The sequence below is a fragment of the Halichoeres trimaculatus genome, unplaced genomic scaffold, assembly GCF_033239565.1.
Source record: "Halichoeres trimaculatus isolate MK-OKI-2021-1 unplaced genomic scaffold, fHalTri1.1 fHalTri1_scaffold_9, whole genome shotgun sequence".
NCBI classification, from domain to species: domain Eukaryota; kingdom Metazoa; phylum Chordata; class Actinopteri; order Labriformes; family Labridae; genus Halichoeres; species Halichoeres trimaculatus.
This window is the reverse complement of record NW_027437188.1, coordinates 9,059,917-9,077,666: the sequence shown is the minus strand read 5'-3', so window position 1 is coordinate 9,077,666 and position 17,750 is coordinate 9,059,917. Positions and strand designations below refer to the sequence as shown.

General features: G+C 40.7%; 1 protein-coding gene across 3 annotated transcripts in view; it reads left to right on the top strand.

Moving 5' to 3' along the window:
- pxylp1 (2-phosphoxylose phosphatase 1) overlaps nt 1-14,726 on the top strand; it is a 34,956-nt gene extending 20,230 nt beyond the window's left edge. For all 3 annotated transcript variants that reach the window (XM_074679601.1, XM_074679603.1, XM_074679604.1), the window contains 4 exons: nt 841-1,029; nt 2,590-2,716; nt 12,237-12,376; nt 13,029-14,726. In XM_074679601.1, coding sequence (XP_074535702.1) covers nt 841-1,029; nt 2,590-2,716; nt 12,237-12,376; nt 13,029-14,056 — 1,484 coding nt within the window. In that variant the 3' untranslated portion in view covers nt 14,057-14,726. The remainder of the gene's footprint in view (nt 1-840; nt 1,030-2,589; nt 2,717-12,236; nt 12,377-13,028) is intronic.
- The last annotated feature ends 3,024 nt before the right edge of the window (nt 14,727-17,750 follow it).

Here is a 17,750-nt window from a genome sequence, read left to right as displayed (position 1 = left end):
GAAGACAATAAAAGTTTTCATGGGGGACAGTGAGTGGTGTGTAAAATGTTCAGTCGTACTCAAAGCACTCACTCTAAGTATTCATTTACGTGTGTGTGTGTGTAGGCAATTACATCTGAGGGTTGTGTTAGCAATGAGAAACTACCGGTTCCTTTGCTTTGTGAGCAGCCAGGGCCTCTCTTGTTTCTCTGCAGCAGGATGTAATATTTGCAGATGACTTGGCAGCTTGGATTTCTAATGTGAGTGTGTGTGTGTGTGTGTGCATGTGTGTGTGACACAAGCAGGGTTTGAATGTCCATCCAACCAAAGGTTCATTTGGGTTCAACTTCTTTTTCTCCCAAGTTAAATCTCTGTGAATGGGCCTTCCTGTTCCCACAAGATCTTCATTCTTATTGGACCATTTCTCCAAGGGGTTGGAGGTTACTGGTGTCCAGGCAACTCACTGTTAGCTCTGAGGGGTTTGAGAGTACAGAGCGGTTGACTTGGGAATGAAATGTGGTTAGATTGCTTTACTTTGTTTTGGGTACTCGGTCATTCTTCGCACTCTACCCCCATATCCTCAGTCTCTGTTTAGCTGTCCGTTCTACAGAAAGCACAAATGCCAGAGAAAATAATCTTAAATGTTGGTGTTATAGTTCCACAAAATTCAAGGGATGAGTAAAAGGCCCTTTTCTAAAAACTTCTTGTTGTAATTTGACAGTCATGACTGTGGAAGATTGTGGTTGCACACACATTTATTCACCCTGGCATGGGACAAGCATCACTTCCCTCATTTGTACTTGGCCTCCACTCTTCATCCTGCTTTTGCTTCTTCATTCCTTCCATTTGCTCTCTCTGCAGTGAACCTGATGCCCACCACTCCAGTCGTGGAGGATCGACTCTTCCAGGGTGCTGATGGAGGTGTTGGCGTGGCTCTGGGAAAAAGCAGGAAAAGAGTTTTCCCAGTGCCTCACACCCAAGAGCCTGATGCCATGGCGGGGGCTTCTGACTACTGCAACCCTCCCAACCGCAGTGAACAGGCAAGGGAGGGTAAGACTGTCACATCTTAAATCTATCTGATCTAACTAAAGACTGCATGCCTGTGACATCAATGCCTGACGTTGAGTTTGGCTACGCACAGTTCTTGTCTCTGAAGTGACGTCCTGGTACAGGGCATTAAACAGAAACTTTAATCAGCCTCTGGATCTGTCTGTTTGATAGACAGCATATAAATACTTAATGTAGCAATAATGTCAGATTTAGTGTGTCAGGACTCAGGGGATGTGTTAATTGTGTGAAAGTCATTTGCAGTAGATTGCATCATCCATAATACTGCAGCACTCTGTCTCTACAGCTCAGCACAAGTCAGTGAAGCCTGGGGCAATCACACAAATATCCCTTTGCTGCCAACGACAAGTAACACCAGCTTCAGCTAATTGAATCTAATTCTGTTTGGATAGCAGTTTTGTGTCCAAAGAAAAGAAATCTATTAGACCAAGAAGAGGTAGATTTGAAGTTATAGAAAACCAATTGTTCCTAAAAAATCCTGACTTCTCTCAGGATCTTAAATCACTCACTTGCAGTTTTAGCTTATTGAGTTTATTTATTGTGTTTACTTTTTATCAGTTCCCTACTTTGAGAAGTATTTTCTTCAATTTTAAAGGTTAAGTTTTTTAAGACAACTTCAGCCAACTTTGACCTCCTCTTGGTATGAGTTATTGGTTTGCCTTGGAGTATTGTTTCTTGAACATGGTAGATTGTTGAACAGGCTTACAGGAGGGTGCCTGACACATTAGGGTACAGAGTTTAAAAAAAATGTATCTCAGTTGGTCAGTTCCCATGAAAGGAAGGTTTGATAAAAGGGCTGACACTGGGCCAGTATCAACATTACAGTTTGTAGCTAAATCGTTGGCTAACATTTACTTTCTACTAGAGCCAGACCGATAGGGGATTTTTGGGCCCGATACCGATACTGGGGGCGAAAAGAAGCCGATATCTGATATATCGGACAATATCTGATATATCAACTGATATCTATCATAAATTCATTGATGTACACAGGATAGATACTGTATATGAACACAAATTATTACTAGCTATTGAAAAGTTCCATCTTCCATTTAATGCATGGGACTAAACTAGATTTTAAGTAACAATGTAGCTGCTTTCAAAACATTCAATAAATACAATTTCAACAAAATACATTGAAACATTTTCAAAAATTATTTCAACGAAGACAATAACTTGTGAATTTATAAGCCCAGGTTAATCCTGCATAGCATTATGAAGTGAGACGCTGTGTTAGTAGCCTTATGTTAATTAACACACAGGAGCAGGAGCGACAGAATCTCCGCGGTGCAAAATTTTTTATAATCGGCTACATTTTGGCCGATGTTGATTAATCTGTGACAGGCTATAATTGGCCTGCCCGATTAATCGGTTGGGCTCTACTTTCTACTTATTACATTGAAGGCTACATTAGTACATTTTTCTAACTAGCAGAAACAATATGTTTAGAAAAACTCATAAGAAAAATTATCATGAATCTTTAAGCCAGGACATCAGGTCTTTCCACCACTCCTGTGTGCTGATGACACTCTCCTCGCCCAGGTCACAGTCCTGCAGACTACAAGCTGCTGTCAGTCCAGATGATGATTCGACACGGTGATCGTTACCCAATCTACTCAATCCCCAAGACCAGAAGACCTCCCATAGACTGCACCTTGTCCAATAGCAGGTACACATTTCTACTTAACATATGAAAATATCCTAACCTCTAGCATTTTTTTCTCATCGTCATCATGATCTCATCATCATCATCCTTTTTTCTGCAGTCCCTTTAGTGCAGTTCAGAAGGGAGGTTGTGGTGTCCTCCAAATGTTTCCATGCTCAAAAAAATATTTTTTGCATGATTTATGGCAATTTCAACCAAGACACTGTATCTGTGGGGGACAGAAAAATGTAGTAAACAAATTCTTAATCAATGTGTTCTCAATTAGATTGTGCTCAACTCACTGTAAACGGAGAAAGTAGACATTACAAAACTAACCAATAAGGATGGAAAATGCCCTTTTTTTAACATATACAATATAAAGAATAAAGAGGACTAAAATAAAAATAAATTTTTGATGCTGTTTCAATTAATTTCAATGATTTGCTCTTACGTTTCTCACAAAGATGCCTTTTCAGTGGTGTGAATAAATGAGTGGTTAACCAGTATCATCAGACTGCTGAAGAGCGTTGCTACAGAAAATTACTTTATTTACAAATACAGGATGACAATTGATCAATTTGATCTATGAGACACAGACACATTCACACCATTTTGGGAAATACAGTTTGCAGTTAGCAGTGAGCTACATTCATTGGTATCAAATTGGTAGTGGTTGCTGGGTGATTTAGCATCTTGACTGTGGAAGAAGGTAGCCAATAAGAATTGTTAGGATTGGAGATTCTGTGGTAAAAAGGAACATCTGTGTGCTATTTTTTTGGAACCAGCAAGGGCAGTTTAGTTCTTACAGAGCTACACACGCCAAACCCCGGGGACACATGCAATTTGATATTCAATTATCTGTCTTCAGTCTTTTCTTAATTGAAATATTTGATGTTTTCTTACACTTATTTTTCATCATACATTTTCATCACCACCTGCAGCTCCTTTGCACCTTTGTGCTCTAACCAAAGTATGAAAACAACAAAAATGAAGACTATGGAAAGCCTTAAAGAGTGTTGTGACACTTTTCATAGGCAGTAATTTAATGACTGAGGTGTAAAGGCCGCAGGAATCTAAGCTGACGCCCTGAAAAGAGTCCTAGCTAAATTAAGTAGTTGCTGTATTTCAAATTAACTGTCACAAATTGAGCTCTTTATGTGAAACAAACTATTTCTGAGGCTTAAAGAAAGAGTGACTAATGCGTAGTGTTTTACATTAAGCTGATCTCCTGTTGAAAGCTCTGAACCAAAGAACAAAATGTGGGAGAAGATGCATGTTCACAGTTTCCTTGTGGTTCCAATGTGGTTTTGGTTAACTACATCTGCTCTGCTGTGCTGCAGAGCAAACGAATACACAAATATCATGATGAACACACACACATTAAGAGTGTGTGTGTGTGTGTGTGTGTGTGTGTGTGTGTGTGTGTGTGTGTGTGTGTGTGTGTGTGTGTGTGTGTGTGTGTGTGCGCGTGTTTGCACATTTGTGTGAATGGTTTGTTGAGTTGTTGGCAATCTTATCTGTCCTGATTAGAGCAACATGCTTTCTGAGCAGCTCTGTTCAGGCAGAATTGTTGCTGCCACAGCAACTCCAGGGAGAGTGTGGGCGGAGAATACACACATACACACACATATGCACTCATACACACTCAGATAATTTGCATTTTATCGTCTCTGATTTGTTCCTTTGTCTGTATCTTTTTCTCAGTTTTCTTTTGTAAGCTTCCTCACTCTGCTCCTCTTTCAGGAGAGCGTGATGAGAGCATCTGGCAGGATCTTTATTAAAAGCCAGCACACCTCTGTGCTTCAGCTTTAGGAGAAGTCTAAAATCAGCATTTCCCCCCTCTACTTTCTGTACTGACTCAAATTTATGCTAACGCCTCATGTGGGTCCTCCAGTGCTGTGAAAACAAGCTGTCCTATTTCTGAAACCAGAAAATGTAGTTTGGGCAGATTGTTTCACTGTGTACACTCAGCCTCTCTTCAAAGATGTATTTAGACCATATGGTTTTAAAACATCCCAAAAACATTCACTTCCTTTCTTTAGAAGATGCACCTGAGTTTAGATTCAGACAGTGACCTAATTTAAATCGAAGCTTTCGCTGCAGCTCTATCAGCTCTGCACATCTGGACAGAGAAGACTCACTGTAATCTTTGGAGCTGGCGGTTGTTTTTCTGATTGGAAGGATGCAGGTCAGCTACTGGACATGTTTAATTATCTGGATTCTTTTTGACCTCTGCAGTGGAGTTCAAAGTAGGCCAGTCAGTGCTAAAGCTTTTCTCAATAGTGATTGGTTTTCAATAAATAAGTTATTGACAGATACAGGATACATATTTGCTTCAGTCAACTGATAAGCACTAATGTGCTCATGAGTAAGCAGCTTCTTCATTTGCTCATAGCAAGTGTTCAAACAAATCAAAGTGAATGGAAGCAGGTCACACAAGAAGGATGTTTTGGTTCAGTATTCTAACAAATGAACCTAAAATTATGTTGTGATCAAGTGTTTAATGTGTGAAAATTTAAATGAAGGTATGGTTGGTTTGCAGTTATGAAATGAATTTTACTGTGAAGACATATTGGCACACAATAACATTACCTGCTGGAATATCCATGAATAACCAAGCGGTTCAGTTTAATCGACTTGGTACGGCATGCATTTTGTAGCATTTCCTTTGACTAAAACCAGGACAGGTCCCCATATTACTGACCCATACCGTGCCAAGTTTTGGTGCCCTCCTTCTGGGGTGCCAGACATTGATCTGACCTCTGAAAGTGGAGCTAGAAAGACTGCAGGCTGTCGATTAATCAAAAGAGTTGTCACTTCCTGTTGTTGGTGTATTTCTCCTCTCTGCACACAGCCTTCTCTCAACTCAGCTCAACTCAACTCAAACTTTATTTATACCGGTGCAAATATAAAATAGAATAAAACAAACAAAAATTAAATTAAAAATTATACCAGATGACCGTTCAAGCTTTAATCAAAAGCCAGGGAGAAAAGGTGAGTCTTGAGGGAAGATTTAAAAACCTCAATTGACCCCCCAGAGCGGGCATGTAAAGGCAGGTTGTTCCACAGCCGGGGGGTCACCCTCAAAAAGGCTCTGTTACCTTTAATTTTGATTTTCGTTTGGGGTGACCAGACGCAACTGACCAGTTGATCTCAGTGTCCTGGCAGGGACATGAGGAAAAAGAAGTGCGATCAGGTATTCAGGGGCATGGCCATTAAGAGCTTTAAAAACAAACCTAAATCTATTCTAAAAGCAAATGGGGGCCAGTGCAGCGAAGCTAAAACAGGCGAAAAGTGGTCCCGCTTGTGTTTCCCGGCAAGGAGATGGGCAGACGTATTCTGAACTGGTTGCAGACGATGTAAAGGTGAGTTTTCAAGTCCAAAATACAAAGAGCCACAATAATCCAATCTAGTGTCAATAAAGCATGGATCACAGTCTCAAAGTCTCTGTATGGCAGGTACCCCCAGTACTTTTTTATAAAATCCTCAAATGATAAAAGCTGTTTTTGATGACTGTGCGAACCTGGCCGTCAAATTTCAGCCTGTCATCAAAAATTACACCAAGATTCCTCACAGAAAGCAGTGGTGTGAGGGGCCCCAGAAAACCAGGTGGAAAATCCGATGGACCACAACCAAACACTAACAATCCAGTCTTTTCTTCATTCAAGTGAAGAAAGTTTGCGCTCATCTAGGACTTGACATCTTTTAGGCATTTAAGCAAAGTCCTCACAAAATCAATGGATTTTGAAGTCAAAGGCAGGTAGATTTGAACATCATCAGCATAACAATAAAAGGCAATGTTGTGTTTCTTAAAAATCAACCCAAATGGCAGTATGTAGAGCAAGAAGAGAATAGGCTCGAGCATGGAGCCTTGGGGGACCCCGGAGGTGAGAGATGCTGAGAATAAGGTGAATTCACCTGCGCTTTGTACCAAAGAGCTGCATGGCAGTCACAAAGAAGAAAAAGTGCTAGATGCCTTCCATCCTCTTTGTTTACTGTGTCAGATTTTTCTTCTTCTTTGGATTTATTAATGCAGTAGACTGTGGGTTGCTGATATGCTGTCATGCTATTATGTAGCTGACGCAGCTATCGGCATCTGATTTACACGCCACCTACCAGGAGGGGGCGAAGTTAGCTGTGGAAATGCAAAAAGGATCAAGCTTTACTGATCTGACCCATATCAAACTGTACTGATTCATACTTGACTGCTTGGTGTAAACAGGACTCAAGTCTGTTCCTAGGTCACCAAAGTTGTCCCTGAGCATTTCTGCTCCCCTTTTTTATTATGTTTGTTGTGAAATATTCTGTATGTGTCATTTTTGCTTTAATTAAATGAAACGTAAAAGCAACTGTTATAGATTAGGGTTTCACAGCAAGAAGGGGGCTGGTTTGATTTCCTGTCTGTGCAGATGCCGTCCTGTGCAGAGTTTACACGTTTGCTACACAGTGCAAAAACATACACATCTATTTGATTGGCCCATGAAGAATTGACCATGAGTGTGTGCTTGTATGGATGGCTGTCTGCCTCTACATGTTAGCCTAGTTATAGCCTGTTCAGGGTGTTCCCCGCCTTGTGCCCAATGACAGCTGGGATAGGTTCCAGCCCTCTGTGACCCTGAAGGAAAACAAGTGTGTACATGGAACAAAAGTAAAGTTCAGATCCTGGTGTGAGTTCTTGGGCTTATACAGAGTGAAAAAGTGTGCTTGGGTATCGCACGAGGTCTATCCATAGACAGATCTAGTCTATTCAGTTCAATGTTCTCATGTGTTTAAATAATAAAAAAAGCCTTAAGTTTCAGTTTCTTTCTGGTGTTAAGGAATAGTTGCCTCCACGAAGGAAGTTTTGTTTTTGGGAGGGCTTGTCGGTTTGTCTGTGAACAACATAACCCAAAAAGTAACAAACTGATCTGAATGAAATTTTCAGGATATGTTCAAAATGGGATACGGAAGAAGTGATAGCATCTTGGAGGTAAACCGGATCACCGTCTGGATCCTGGATTTTTTGGAAGGATTCTTTATCATTGTGAGATAGGGTCATTTTCACCATTGTGTATAACTCCACGATAAATGGTCGGATTGCTTTGCCAAACAATACAAGACAAGGTCACCGTAGTTTCTGACAGATGTTAAAGTACAATCCAGATCTTAGCAATATTCTGGATACTAAGGTCTGATATAAAATGTGTACTAGGTCATCATCATTTCCAACACTGTCAGGTAACAAACTATGGTACAAACCTGCAACTAACACAAAATTGTAGCAGACAGTCTGCTGAAAGGGAGTATAACATTAAAGTAGGACTAAAGTGTTGGTGACAATCACATTATGCTTGGTGGAGGTCTGTGCTCTCTGAGTGCTTTTCTAGTTTAAACTGCTTTCAACTGAGGGTGCAGTTAACGCTAAAAGTGCAGTGAAGATCTTCTTTACGACAGGACTGCATTTGTTTTGTTTAGATTTCGTGTGTCATAAAGAAGTTCTCAAATTTTACACAAAACTGTTTTTGGATATATGTCTATATCTAGGATGTCTGTCAGCATTAAACCCAGGATGCGGCTCTGCTCATCAGAGCCACTTCCACAGCTGCAGCCTCTTGTATGCATCATTTCTCCCTGCGTTAGTGTTGAATTTTAGAGACAATTAAATGCAAACAGAAACCAGAAAAAATGATTTTATATTTCTCTGCATCCTTGTTGGAATGTTGGTAGTTTTGTTTTTATTTACACAAGGGTGTGATTACAGGGATGTGAACTAGCATATGCCCAGGGCTGGATCCTAACAGAGAGCTCAGTCTGTGTGTTTATCTGTGTGTGCTTGTGTGTGTGTGTGTGTGTGTGTGTGTGTGTGTGTGTGTGTGTGTGTGTGTGTGTGTGTGTGTGTGTGTGTGTGTGTGTGTGTGTGTGTGTCTCTGTGCTGGCACCAGCTTGCCGACCCACTGTCTCCGTCTGCGGTTAACTGAGCTCTGTTCAGCAGGGAACATCACTCTCTCCTTTTCATCTCCCTGCACTGACGTCTTTCTCAAGGTTTTTGCCTTAGTGGATGTGGACCAGTCCACTCCATTTACTCTCATTTCTGTCCCGCACTCTCCCTCATGTTCAGGGCCTTCTACACCATTTCATTACTTTTTCCTCTTGTTTTTTTCTCCCTTTTTTTCTCATTTCTCCACCCTTTCCTTCCTCCCTCTCTGTTAATCTCTCAGCCTGTCCTATCACTGATGATAATCCCTGCTTAATGTAATTGGGCTGTAATCTTTGGTTAGCAACAATCAACCTAATAGTCCGCCTGGCTGTCTCTTTGTCCACACCAGTGCCCCCCAGCTGCTGACATCCTGTCTCCCAGCACAGCCAATTAAATCGGGATCGTCCCAAACTCCCCTCAGCAAACTGATCCGCTGATGACAGTGCAGAGCAGAGCACTGGTGGACAAAATTCCTGATGCACGTCACCACCCTGATGTCCTCACATGCCTTGTGATGCCAATAAAAGTGAATTATTCAGACATAATCCAGCAAACGTGGCTGCAGATTGATGCTGTTGCAACAACCACTAATGCAACACGAAAACAAAAACACTGCATTCCTCTAAAATTACTAAATGTTTTCAACTACTTCCGTCTACATTAGTGGTTCTTTGAAGCTTTTATCTGGACACAAAGAGAAATGCAGAGATGTGTCTTTATTCTAGTGTTTTTTTTCTGTAGATCCAGATTAACTTTTCTGTTTTTGATCTTTTTCCAAAATCCAGTGCATGATTTAGCAACGTGAGGACATTTTTTATGCCGTACTCCTGAACCAGTACATGATCACTATGGAAACAGTGTGTGCGCTTGTGTGTGCGAGAGTGAGTGTGTGTGTGAGTGTGTGTGTCTGTGTGTGAGTGCGTCTCTTTAATCTGAGCGAGCTGAGCTGCAGCCTCCGCAGATTTGTTTTATTAAACTGTAATCTTCAATCATCTCTAATCTATTAGATAACCGACTGCTCCGACTGCTGCCCTCATCTCTTTGTGTTGAGTGCGTGTGTGTTTTATTGCTCTTGTACAGCATGTGTAGGTGCGTGTGCATGTGTCCTTTAGAAAAAAGAATCATTCTTTCATCTTTTTTATATCTCCATCTCTCCTTCATCCCACACGTTGAGCTGTAGTGTTGTGTCAGAGCGACACCTGGTGGAGGATCAAGAAAGTGCCCAAACATGCAATTAACATGGTGCACATGGTGATAGTCTGATGTCACAGTAAAAACAAAAATTAATGTAATGTTTTTTTTTTAAATGTATTTTAGTTCAAATGGCTTTTAGTTTTACATTTGATTTTTATTGAGATGTGTGCCAGAGAAATACATTATCTGAAGACTTGTTATAGAAGTCTTGGGGACCATGTTTTAGCTTTCTGTAAGTTTATCATAGGACTTTCATATTTTATTTAAAAGGGAAGGATAGTGGACAGAGTAAAACACTGGTGGAGTGGAGAGCAAAAGGACTATAGTTTCATTACTGTAAATTCAGCCCAAGCCACACAAACACCCTTAAATCCTTTTTTCTTTTAAATAAAAGGATATGACTTTGTTTTAAACCTAAAAGATGGATTTACCTTCGATGAAAGTGGCCCTTAGATAAGATGTATAAACTTAATTTGAAGTAAAACAAATCTCATGTAATGCACTTTCGAGGAATAGATAACAGACAAGCTCACAAATGATCAAGAGAGCAGCTTCACACAGTTTAAAAGGCTATCAATCTAAAGATGGACCAAAACAACTTCAAAATACTTCACTGTGTTCAGTTAACATTGTTAGAGCGGGTGAATTAATTTCTTGTCGGTTAAACCACTATAACATAATTTTTTCATAGTATTGTTAATCTCCATCCATACACAAAGTAATAAACAAAAGAAACAAGAAAACACACAAAAAACCTACACACAACTATATAAGATCAATAGAAAAAACACAACAACAACAAAAGGTAAAGAATAAAACGTAATGCCCTGGGAGAAGAAACCAGTGAGTAGTTCCCATATAAACTGTATTCATCCCAATCATAGTGTAAACATTTTACATTCACATATACACAGTGTTGCTCATAAAGTTGAAATGAAATATCATGTGCCTCTGAGGCACATGAAATCATTGTGTTTCAAATGTTTAATGTTTGGAAGAGGTCAATGAAGTTTTGAGAAGTCATACACACTTAACCTAGTCTTAATCTATAAAGACTGAATCCTGTTGTCACAGTCATTTTGTAAGACAAGGTAGAAAAATATTTTATTCCAACTTTATTTGTAACTGTGAATTTATCCTCTACTATAGTTTATACAGCGTCATACTCTACTATATGTGTATATATGAACCTGTCACTCAGGTCAGCTCCTATAAATATCTTGGAGTTCATATCGACGATGCATTCAGCTGGAGGGTCCACGTTGAGAGTCTCTGCTCAAGACTACAGCAGAGATTGTACTTTCTGCGCAGACTGAGAGCTTTTGGTGTTGAGCAGAAGGTCATGCTGTTGTTCTACCATGCTGTCCTGGAGAGTATTATAAGGTACGGAATCACAGCCTGGTACGGTAACTTGTCTGTACAGCTGAAGACACAGCTAAACCGTCTGGTACAGCAAGCAATGAAAATTATGTATGTCAAAAATCACACTTCTCTCCAGACCATCTTTGAACAATCTATCATGACCCAGGCACAAAAAATTGTGTCAGACGAAACCCATGTTCTCCATGCAGAGTATCACCTGCTACCCTCAGGGAGGAGATTCAGAGTCCCCCGCTGCAGGCTGAACCGCTTTAAAAACTCTTTCATCCCAACATCTATTAAGATTATGAATGAACTGATGTAGTCTTAATCTCTCCTGACTCTTTGGCCTTCATACTGGTTTAATGTATTTTATTTAAATTATTGGTACTGTGCAATAGGGATGTTCAGAATGCAATTGTGATGTGTTTGTGACTGTGATGTTTGTGCTATGAATTCATGTTGCTCTTTTATGACTGCAGGACCAGCAAGGAGCCCATGACAAATTTCCCCGTGGGGACAATAAAGTATATGAAATGAAAATGAAATATTGACTGATAGAGCAGATAAATTGAGGGCATTATAAAACAATCGAAACTGGCAGATTACTGCACTTATCAGGCAGATTGGGAAGAGGATCGACAACTTATTTGAAGTGCAAAACCTTCAAGATGACCAATATATTCATTGTATTCTCAGAGTATTAATGCAAAGACAGAAAAACCTCAGTAATCAAAGTAAATTTTACGAGTAAGAAAAACAGTTCTCATCTGTGTTTACCAAAGATCTTCCATCGTAAATTTTATGTCAGTAAATTTTGTCCTCAATAACATGTTGATTTTGTATTTAATTCACATAGATGATATTGAACAACCCAGGTTTATTTTATTATAATTTCTTATCCCCTCTCCTAGCTCAATAAAACAAACAAATCATGGCTCAAATGTTCTGTTGTGTGGTTTTGACTGCCTCAGTTATCTGTAAGTATTCCTCATTATATCACACTCTTACTTTTTTAAATCATCCTAACTATAGGAAGCCTTCCCATCCTTTGCTGAACTCCTTCATCAGTCACATGGGCAAAGGTGGGCATGGACACTGGGAGTCACCACTGAGCTCTGTTCCCCGTCTGCCTAACCACAGTGCCTGTGAAATGGGAGAACTCACACAGACAGGTGGGTGAACGAGTGTGATTCAGATTTTGGTCAAGCAGCAACCTCCGCCGTAAAAATATGAGACAATGCGGAAGTGCTAAAATCTGCGGTTCCTCAAGTGTCTGTTTGAGGCTGGCTCTAGGAGTACTGGAAGTCACATAAATGCCAAGTCAAAAAAAAATCTGTTTTAACAGCAGAAATTAACCTAATTACAGCCTGGTTCAAAAAAACATCTCCTGTCTGTATTGCTAATTTTGCTATCGGCACACACTGTATGGGGTGTTGATTTTTTATTTGACTCAGCAGTTTAAAGAAAATTAAGATCGTGAGCTTGCCCAATCAAAGGCACAGCTCAGTTCATGTGACAGGCGTGTGCCCTATAGCTGTACTCGAAGCCCCCATCACTTCCATTATAGCTGTGAAAGCCAATATGCTTCAAAAATCTGTTTAAGAAACAGACGAGTGACATCAGGGAGACAATGTCTATTGATTATACAGTCTATGATTTTGATCATCATGCATCTCTGTGTAACAAACAAATCTTTCTCTTGTTATTGGACAACTTAATGTTTTATGAACTGCAATAAAACCTTTGTCACACTGACACTTTGTAAGTCTATAGGGAGAGTCTGGTAGAAATGACAAACAAGCTTTCATCTTGTTTTACTTTCAGGTGTTGTTCAGCATCTGCGCAACGGGCAGGTCCTTCAACAAGCCTACAGACGTCACAACCTCCTCCCCCCTAACTGGTCCCCGTCCCAGGTTTGGTTTGAGACCACAGGTAAGAGTCGCACCCTCCAAAGTGGACTGGCCCTGCTCTACGGGTTCCAGCCGGACTTTGACTGGACGAGGCTGACCGTGCGGCACCAGCTGAGCACCTTGTTCTGCGGCTCGGCTTGCGACTGTCCTGCTAGGAACCGTTACCTGGAGGAAGAGCAGAGGAGGCAGTATCGAATTAGAGTGAGCGATACTGAGCTGGAGAGGACGTATGTTGAAATGGCTCGGACTTTGGGTTTGCCCACCCGCCAGCTCCGAGCTGCAAACCCCATCGACTCTCTCCTGTGCCACCTGTGCCACGGCATCCCTTTCCCTTGTGTTTCCACGGGAAATAGCGGTACGAGTGGGTGTCTGACTATGGCGCAGTTTGCTGTGATCCGTCGACAGCAGCTGGATGATGAAGTTGATCGTAGAAAAGAAGGGTTGTATCATAAATATGCGATTCTAGCCATGTACCCCTACCTTAACAGAACAGCCAACAAGATGGAACGTGTTGCGAGGGGCAATGAGGCTGGTCGGCTGCCCCGGCCAGGAGGCGAGGAGGTCTTCACTCTCTCCTCAGCTCATGATGTCACTGTGGCTCCATTGTTGAGCGCCCTGGGACTAGAGGACAGCCGCTTCCCACGTTTTGCAGCAAGATTAGTCTTTGAGCTGTGGAAGAGTCCCCCAGCTTCACAAGGACAGCTAAAGAAGAGAGGTAGCAAAGGTGAGAAGTCAAAGGCGAAGGATGGGGAGCTGTTCCTCAGGGTACTGTACAACGGTGAGGATGTGACATTTCACACCACCTTCTGTCGCTTCTACGACCACCATGCTGGCCAGCCCCTCTGTCCTCTGAAGAACTTCCTGTCTTTTGTCAGGAGAGATATATTCAGGGCTGTCAACGCGACGTCCTACCAGGAGGCCTGCCATGGGTCTCCTTTGTGAGGACAATGAGCTGGCTGACGGTTGTTTCTTCTCGTTTTTCTTCCAGTTAGAAGACGGTGCACTTTCATGCTGCTCATAGTGTCTTAAAATCTTTCGTACTTTGAAATGACGACATTCCTGAGCACAGAGACTGTAGCAGACACAGTACTGTAAGTCGTATCTTTGTCTGGTGTTTCACTTTCTAACCTTTTTCTACAAACCTTTCAAAACACTTTTTGAACAAGTTTCCTTGACCATGTCTGGGAGAGATACATAAGGGACGTATGGCACTTCGCCACTTTATTTCTACACTCCACAATATCATGGGATTTTAAAATTCCAGTATGATAGAAAAAGGGGACTTGATGCTTGAAAAACTTCGCTGGATAAATCATTCCTTGAAATATTTTGTGTATATGAATACTTTTAATGAGAATCACACTATGGGCTTGATTAGTGCAGACGACCCTCAAGGACATGTTTCACTTTGGGGTTTTTATATTGATTTTTTGCAACATTCTGTTTAATTTCGACACTCCTACTTTTTACATTTTGTTTAAGCAACAAAAAGTCACCGCATAGGAGTGTAGAGAGCTACAGTACATCTGTATTTCTAGCCATTGGTGAAATGATTACACTCCACTTGTTGATTTGCTTGAAGGAAACTGAATCTAATAAAATTTGATTCTGAGCAGGACTCTTTCAATCTGTTGTGGTGGTTTGACAAGGAATGGTCAATACATGTGATGATTTATTATGTTTGCTGTCTGAGCACTGATGTTTCTGTCCCGTCTCTTACATCACTTTACCACTAGGTGGCATATTAGCTCCACAAACCTCAGTCAAACAGACTCTTCACCATCTGCTGCAATCAGTTATCTGCTTTGTCAACAGTGCTGCAGGGAACGCAGCACATAGTCAATATATTTATATAAATGTAAGAACCTTGAGTGCCTATCCCCCCGCCAGCAGACAAGTCATGTGTCATCATCATTAGGGACACAATACGACGCTGACAAGACATCAATTGTGCAGCTCATTTTCAAAAGTGCCTCAGCTTGCTCGCACTATGTTTTTTTTTGCTCTGAATCCCCAGAATCAGGAGAGTATTGACTGAAAAATGCAATAATACAAATAAGTTTGGTGAATCACATTTGCAGGGTATGGGCTTGAAGTTGTCCTGGCAGGAGAGAGCTCTTTACTAATGATTAAATTGCTTCTCTGTTGATGCTGTGGATGAATTTCAGCTGTCATTATCAAGGACACAAGCTTTTTATTCTGGTACTGTGAGGACAGGTGTGCTTATAATAATGATTTTAGACCTCTAAATGCTATTTTCATGGTTTCACTTAGTTTGATTGTTTTCTGAAGATGGTTTCCACCGCTGTAACTTTCTTCAAAGAGCTGCTCTGTATCTTTCCACCCAAAGGTTCAGGGTCAAAATAAAGTCTCTGGGATTTTTTTTATCCTTCCAAATGATCCAACTTTCCAACTTTCTGAAAGTTCAGGGACTTTGGGCAGAGAGTTGCAATGCTGAACATTATTGATTGGAAGATAACAGCAGCATACAAAGACTCCTTCACACTTCAGCAGACTAGTTTTCACAGTTCTAAGTAAGTTAGTGGAAACCAAGCAGCGCCTTCTCATTGTTAGAAACAAAAGTTTGTTGTGGCTGACAGGTGGGCTCATTGTAGATGTTTGCAAACAAGGCAAGCTCTAATTCTTTTTCGATATTCTTGATTAAATGGAAGTTGGTTTGAGTCAGCATGTTCGATGCGGTGACCTTTGTCTTTTGGCTTTATAAAGCCCATTCAAAAACCAAAAGGTAATGCAGCTGAGACTTTGTTTTATAAGATTTATTGAAGAAAAACAGGCACCAGCAGGCTCAAGGAACCTTTAAATCAGGGCTCCCCAAATTATTTTCAGTGAAAGGCCAAAGACAAATCAGGGTGAAGGGCCGAGGGCCAAAACTTAACATTCATGTTGCAGTGCATCATATTAAATATGCCTAGCATCCATATGGCACAAATACTAGATCTATGTCTTTAAGACATTTATTATAACCTAGACAACACTGGGCACAGCATGCTCCTATGAAAACAAAATAGTGCATGTTTTATCTTTTTGAAACGAGGAATAGTTATAAAACTGTACACTTGCTTTAAATCTTTTCCCCTATAAATTACTTCTGTATTTACATTAAATTATGAAAATTATACTCTTTCAAAACAGCAACTTTCTGCCTACATATTAGGCATACTGCAGTGGAATCAATTTCTGTAAAAAGTCCTCATGTTCCCAACTATTTTTTTTTAAACTTTCTCTTGTCATTGAGCCACTGTCTCACACACTCCATCCCAGCCATGACTCTGCATCTTCTCACTCTCTGGTCATTGGCTTCAGATTTTAGCTGATAGGACCAGCACAACCCTACTCCCAATGTAACACAGTGTTAATTTGTAGTCAAGAGAGGACCAGTAAATAAGTAACAGTGCAATAGTAGTAATGATAACTAAAACTATATATATAAAATAAAAATACGAACACAGGCAGCGGGCTGATAAAAAAAAAAAAAAAAAACATGGCGGGCCAACTTTGGCCCATGGGCCCCAAATTGGACAGCCCAGCTTTAAATCCATTAAGGAGTACAATTTTTTTTGTAATATTAATGCTGTATTTACTGTCTTAAACCGACTATTAATTATTGTCTTTTTCCTGTAATACTCCTGGCTACAGAACAAATTGCCCCTCGGGGATAAAAAAAGTTAACCTTGACCTTGAGTAGCTAGTACTGCCAGTCCCATGAATCTTTACTATTGGTTAATACTAGAGCTGCATTTAGTCCAGAGGGACTTTACCCTGAAACTAGGGACTTCTGCCAGAACTAAGTGCATTTTGACTGTTGGAACTAGGTCGAAAATGTAGTTCTAGGGTAATAAAGTCAACCCCTGGAAATGGCCCTGCTTGTGGGGATAGTACTGTTTTCATGGCCAGGAACTCAGGGAGGCGGGGCCTGCAAGCTGAATGGTTCTGATTGGTAGAAGTGTTTTATTATTACCCCTTGTTTTAATATCATAATATACACCTAGCTGTGATTTCCTTAGTTCGATGACTCCTAAACAATGGTCTACTTTGAGCCTGAAAGTGTGAATGTGTCTGTCAGCTCCTGGTGTTCCACATTAAAGAGTGACCCTGTAAACTAGAGACCTCCAGCTGAACGTGTCAGTATATAACCAGTTTACAACAGCTCGTGAAACATAGAGGTCTTTTGGAAAGCATCCTGGTTAAGTTTTATGTACATTCATGTGTGTCAGAATATACTTATCGGATAGGTATTTAACCTTGATCTAAAGCCATTTGAGAAGGATGCATCGCTCTGAAAGTAACCATTGGGCTCATTTTTAAGCCAGAAATGGGCCAACCTCTGCCGTCTTCATTCTCCAGACAGTTTTATTGGTCAAAGCTGTTTCAGGCTTTCATAACAACTTTTTCACTAGTGTTTGTCTCCTCTTAAGTGTCAGCAAACTCATCTGCAGTCTCAGTGCTAACAGGCTAACTGCAGTGCTACACAGGAAGGTGGCCTGGGTTCACCTCCAGCCTGAGGCCTGTTTCTGTCATTCCCTTACACTCTCTCCTGGTTTCCTGCTCTGTCCGCTGCCCTGTCCTCTACAAAATGAAGCCCCAAAAAATGAGACAAAATAGAATAAAGTTGAAA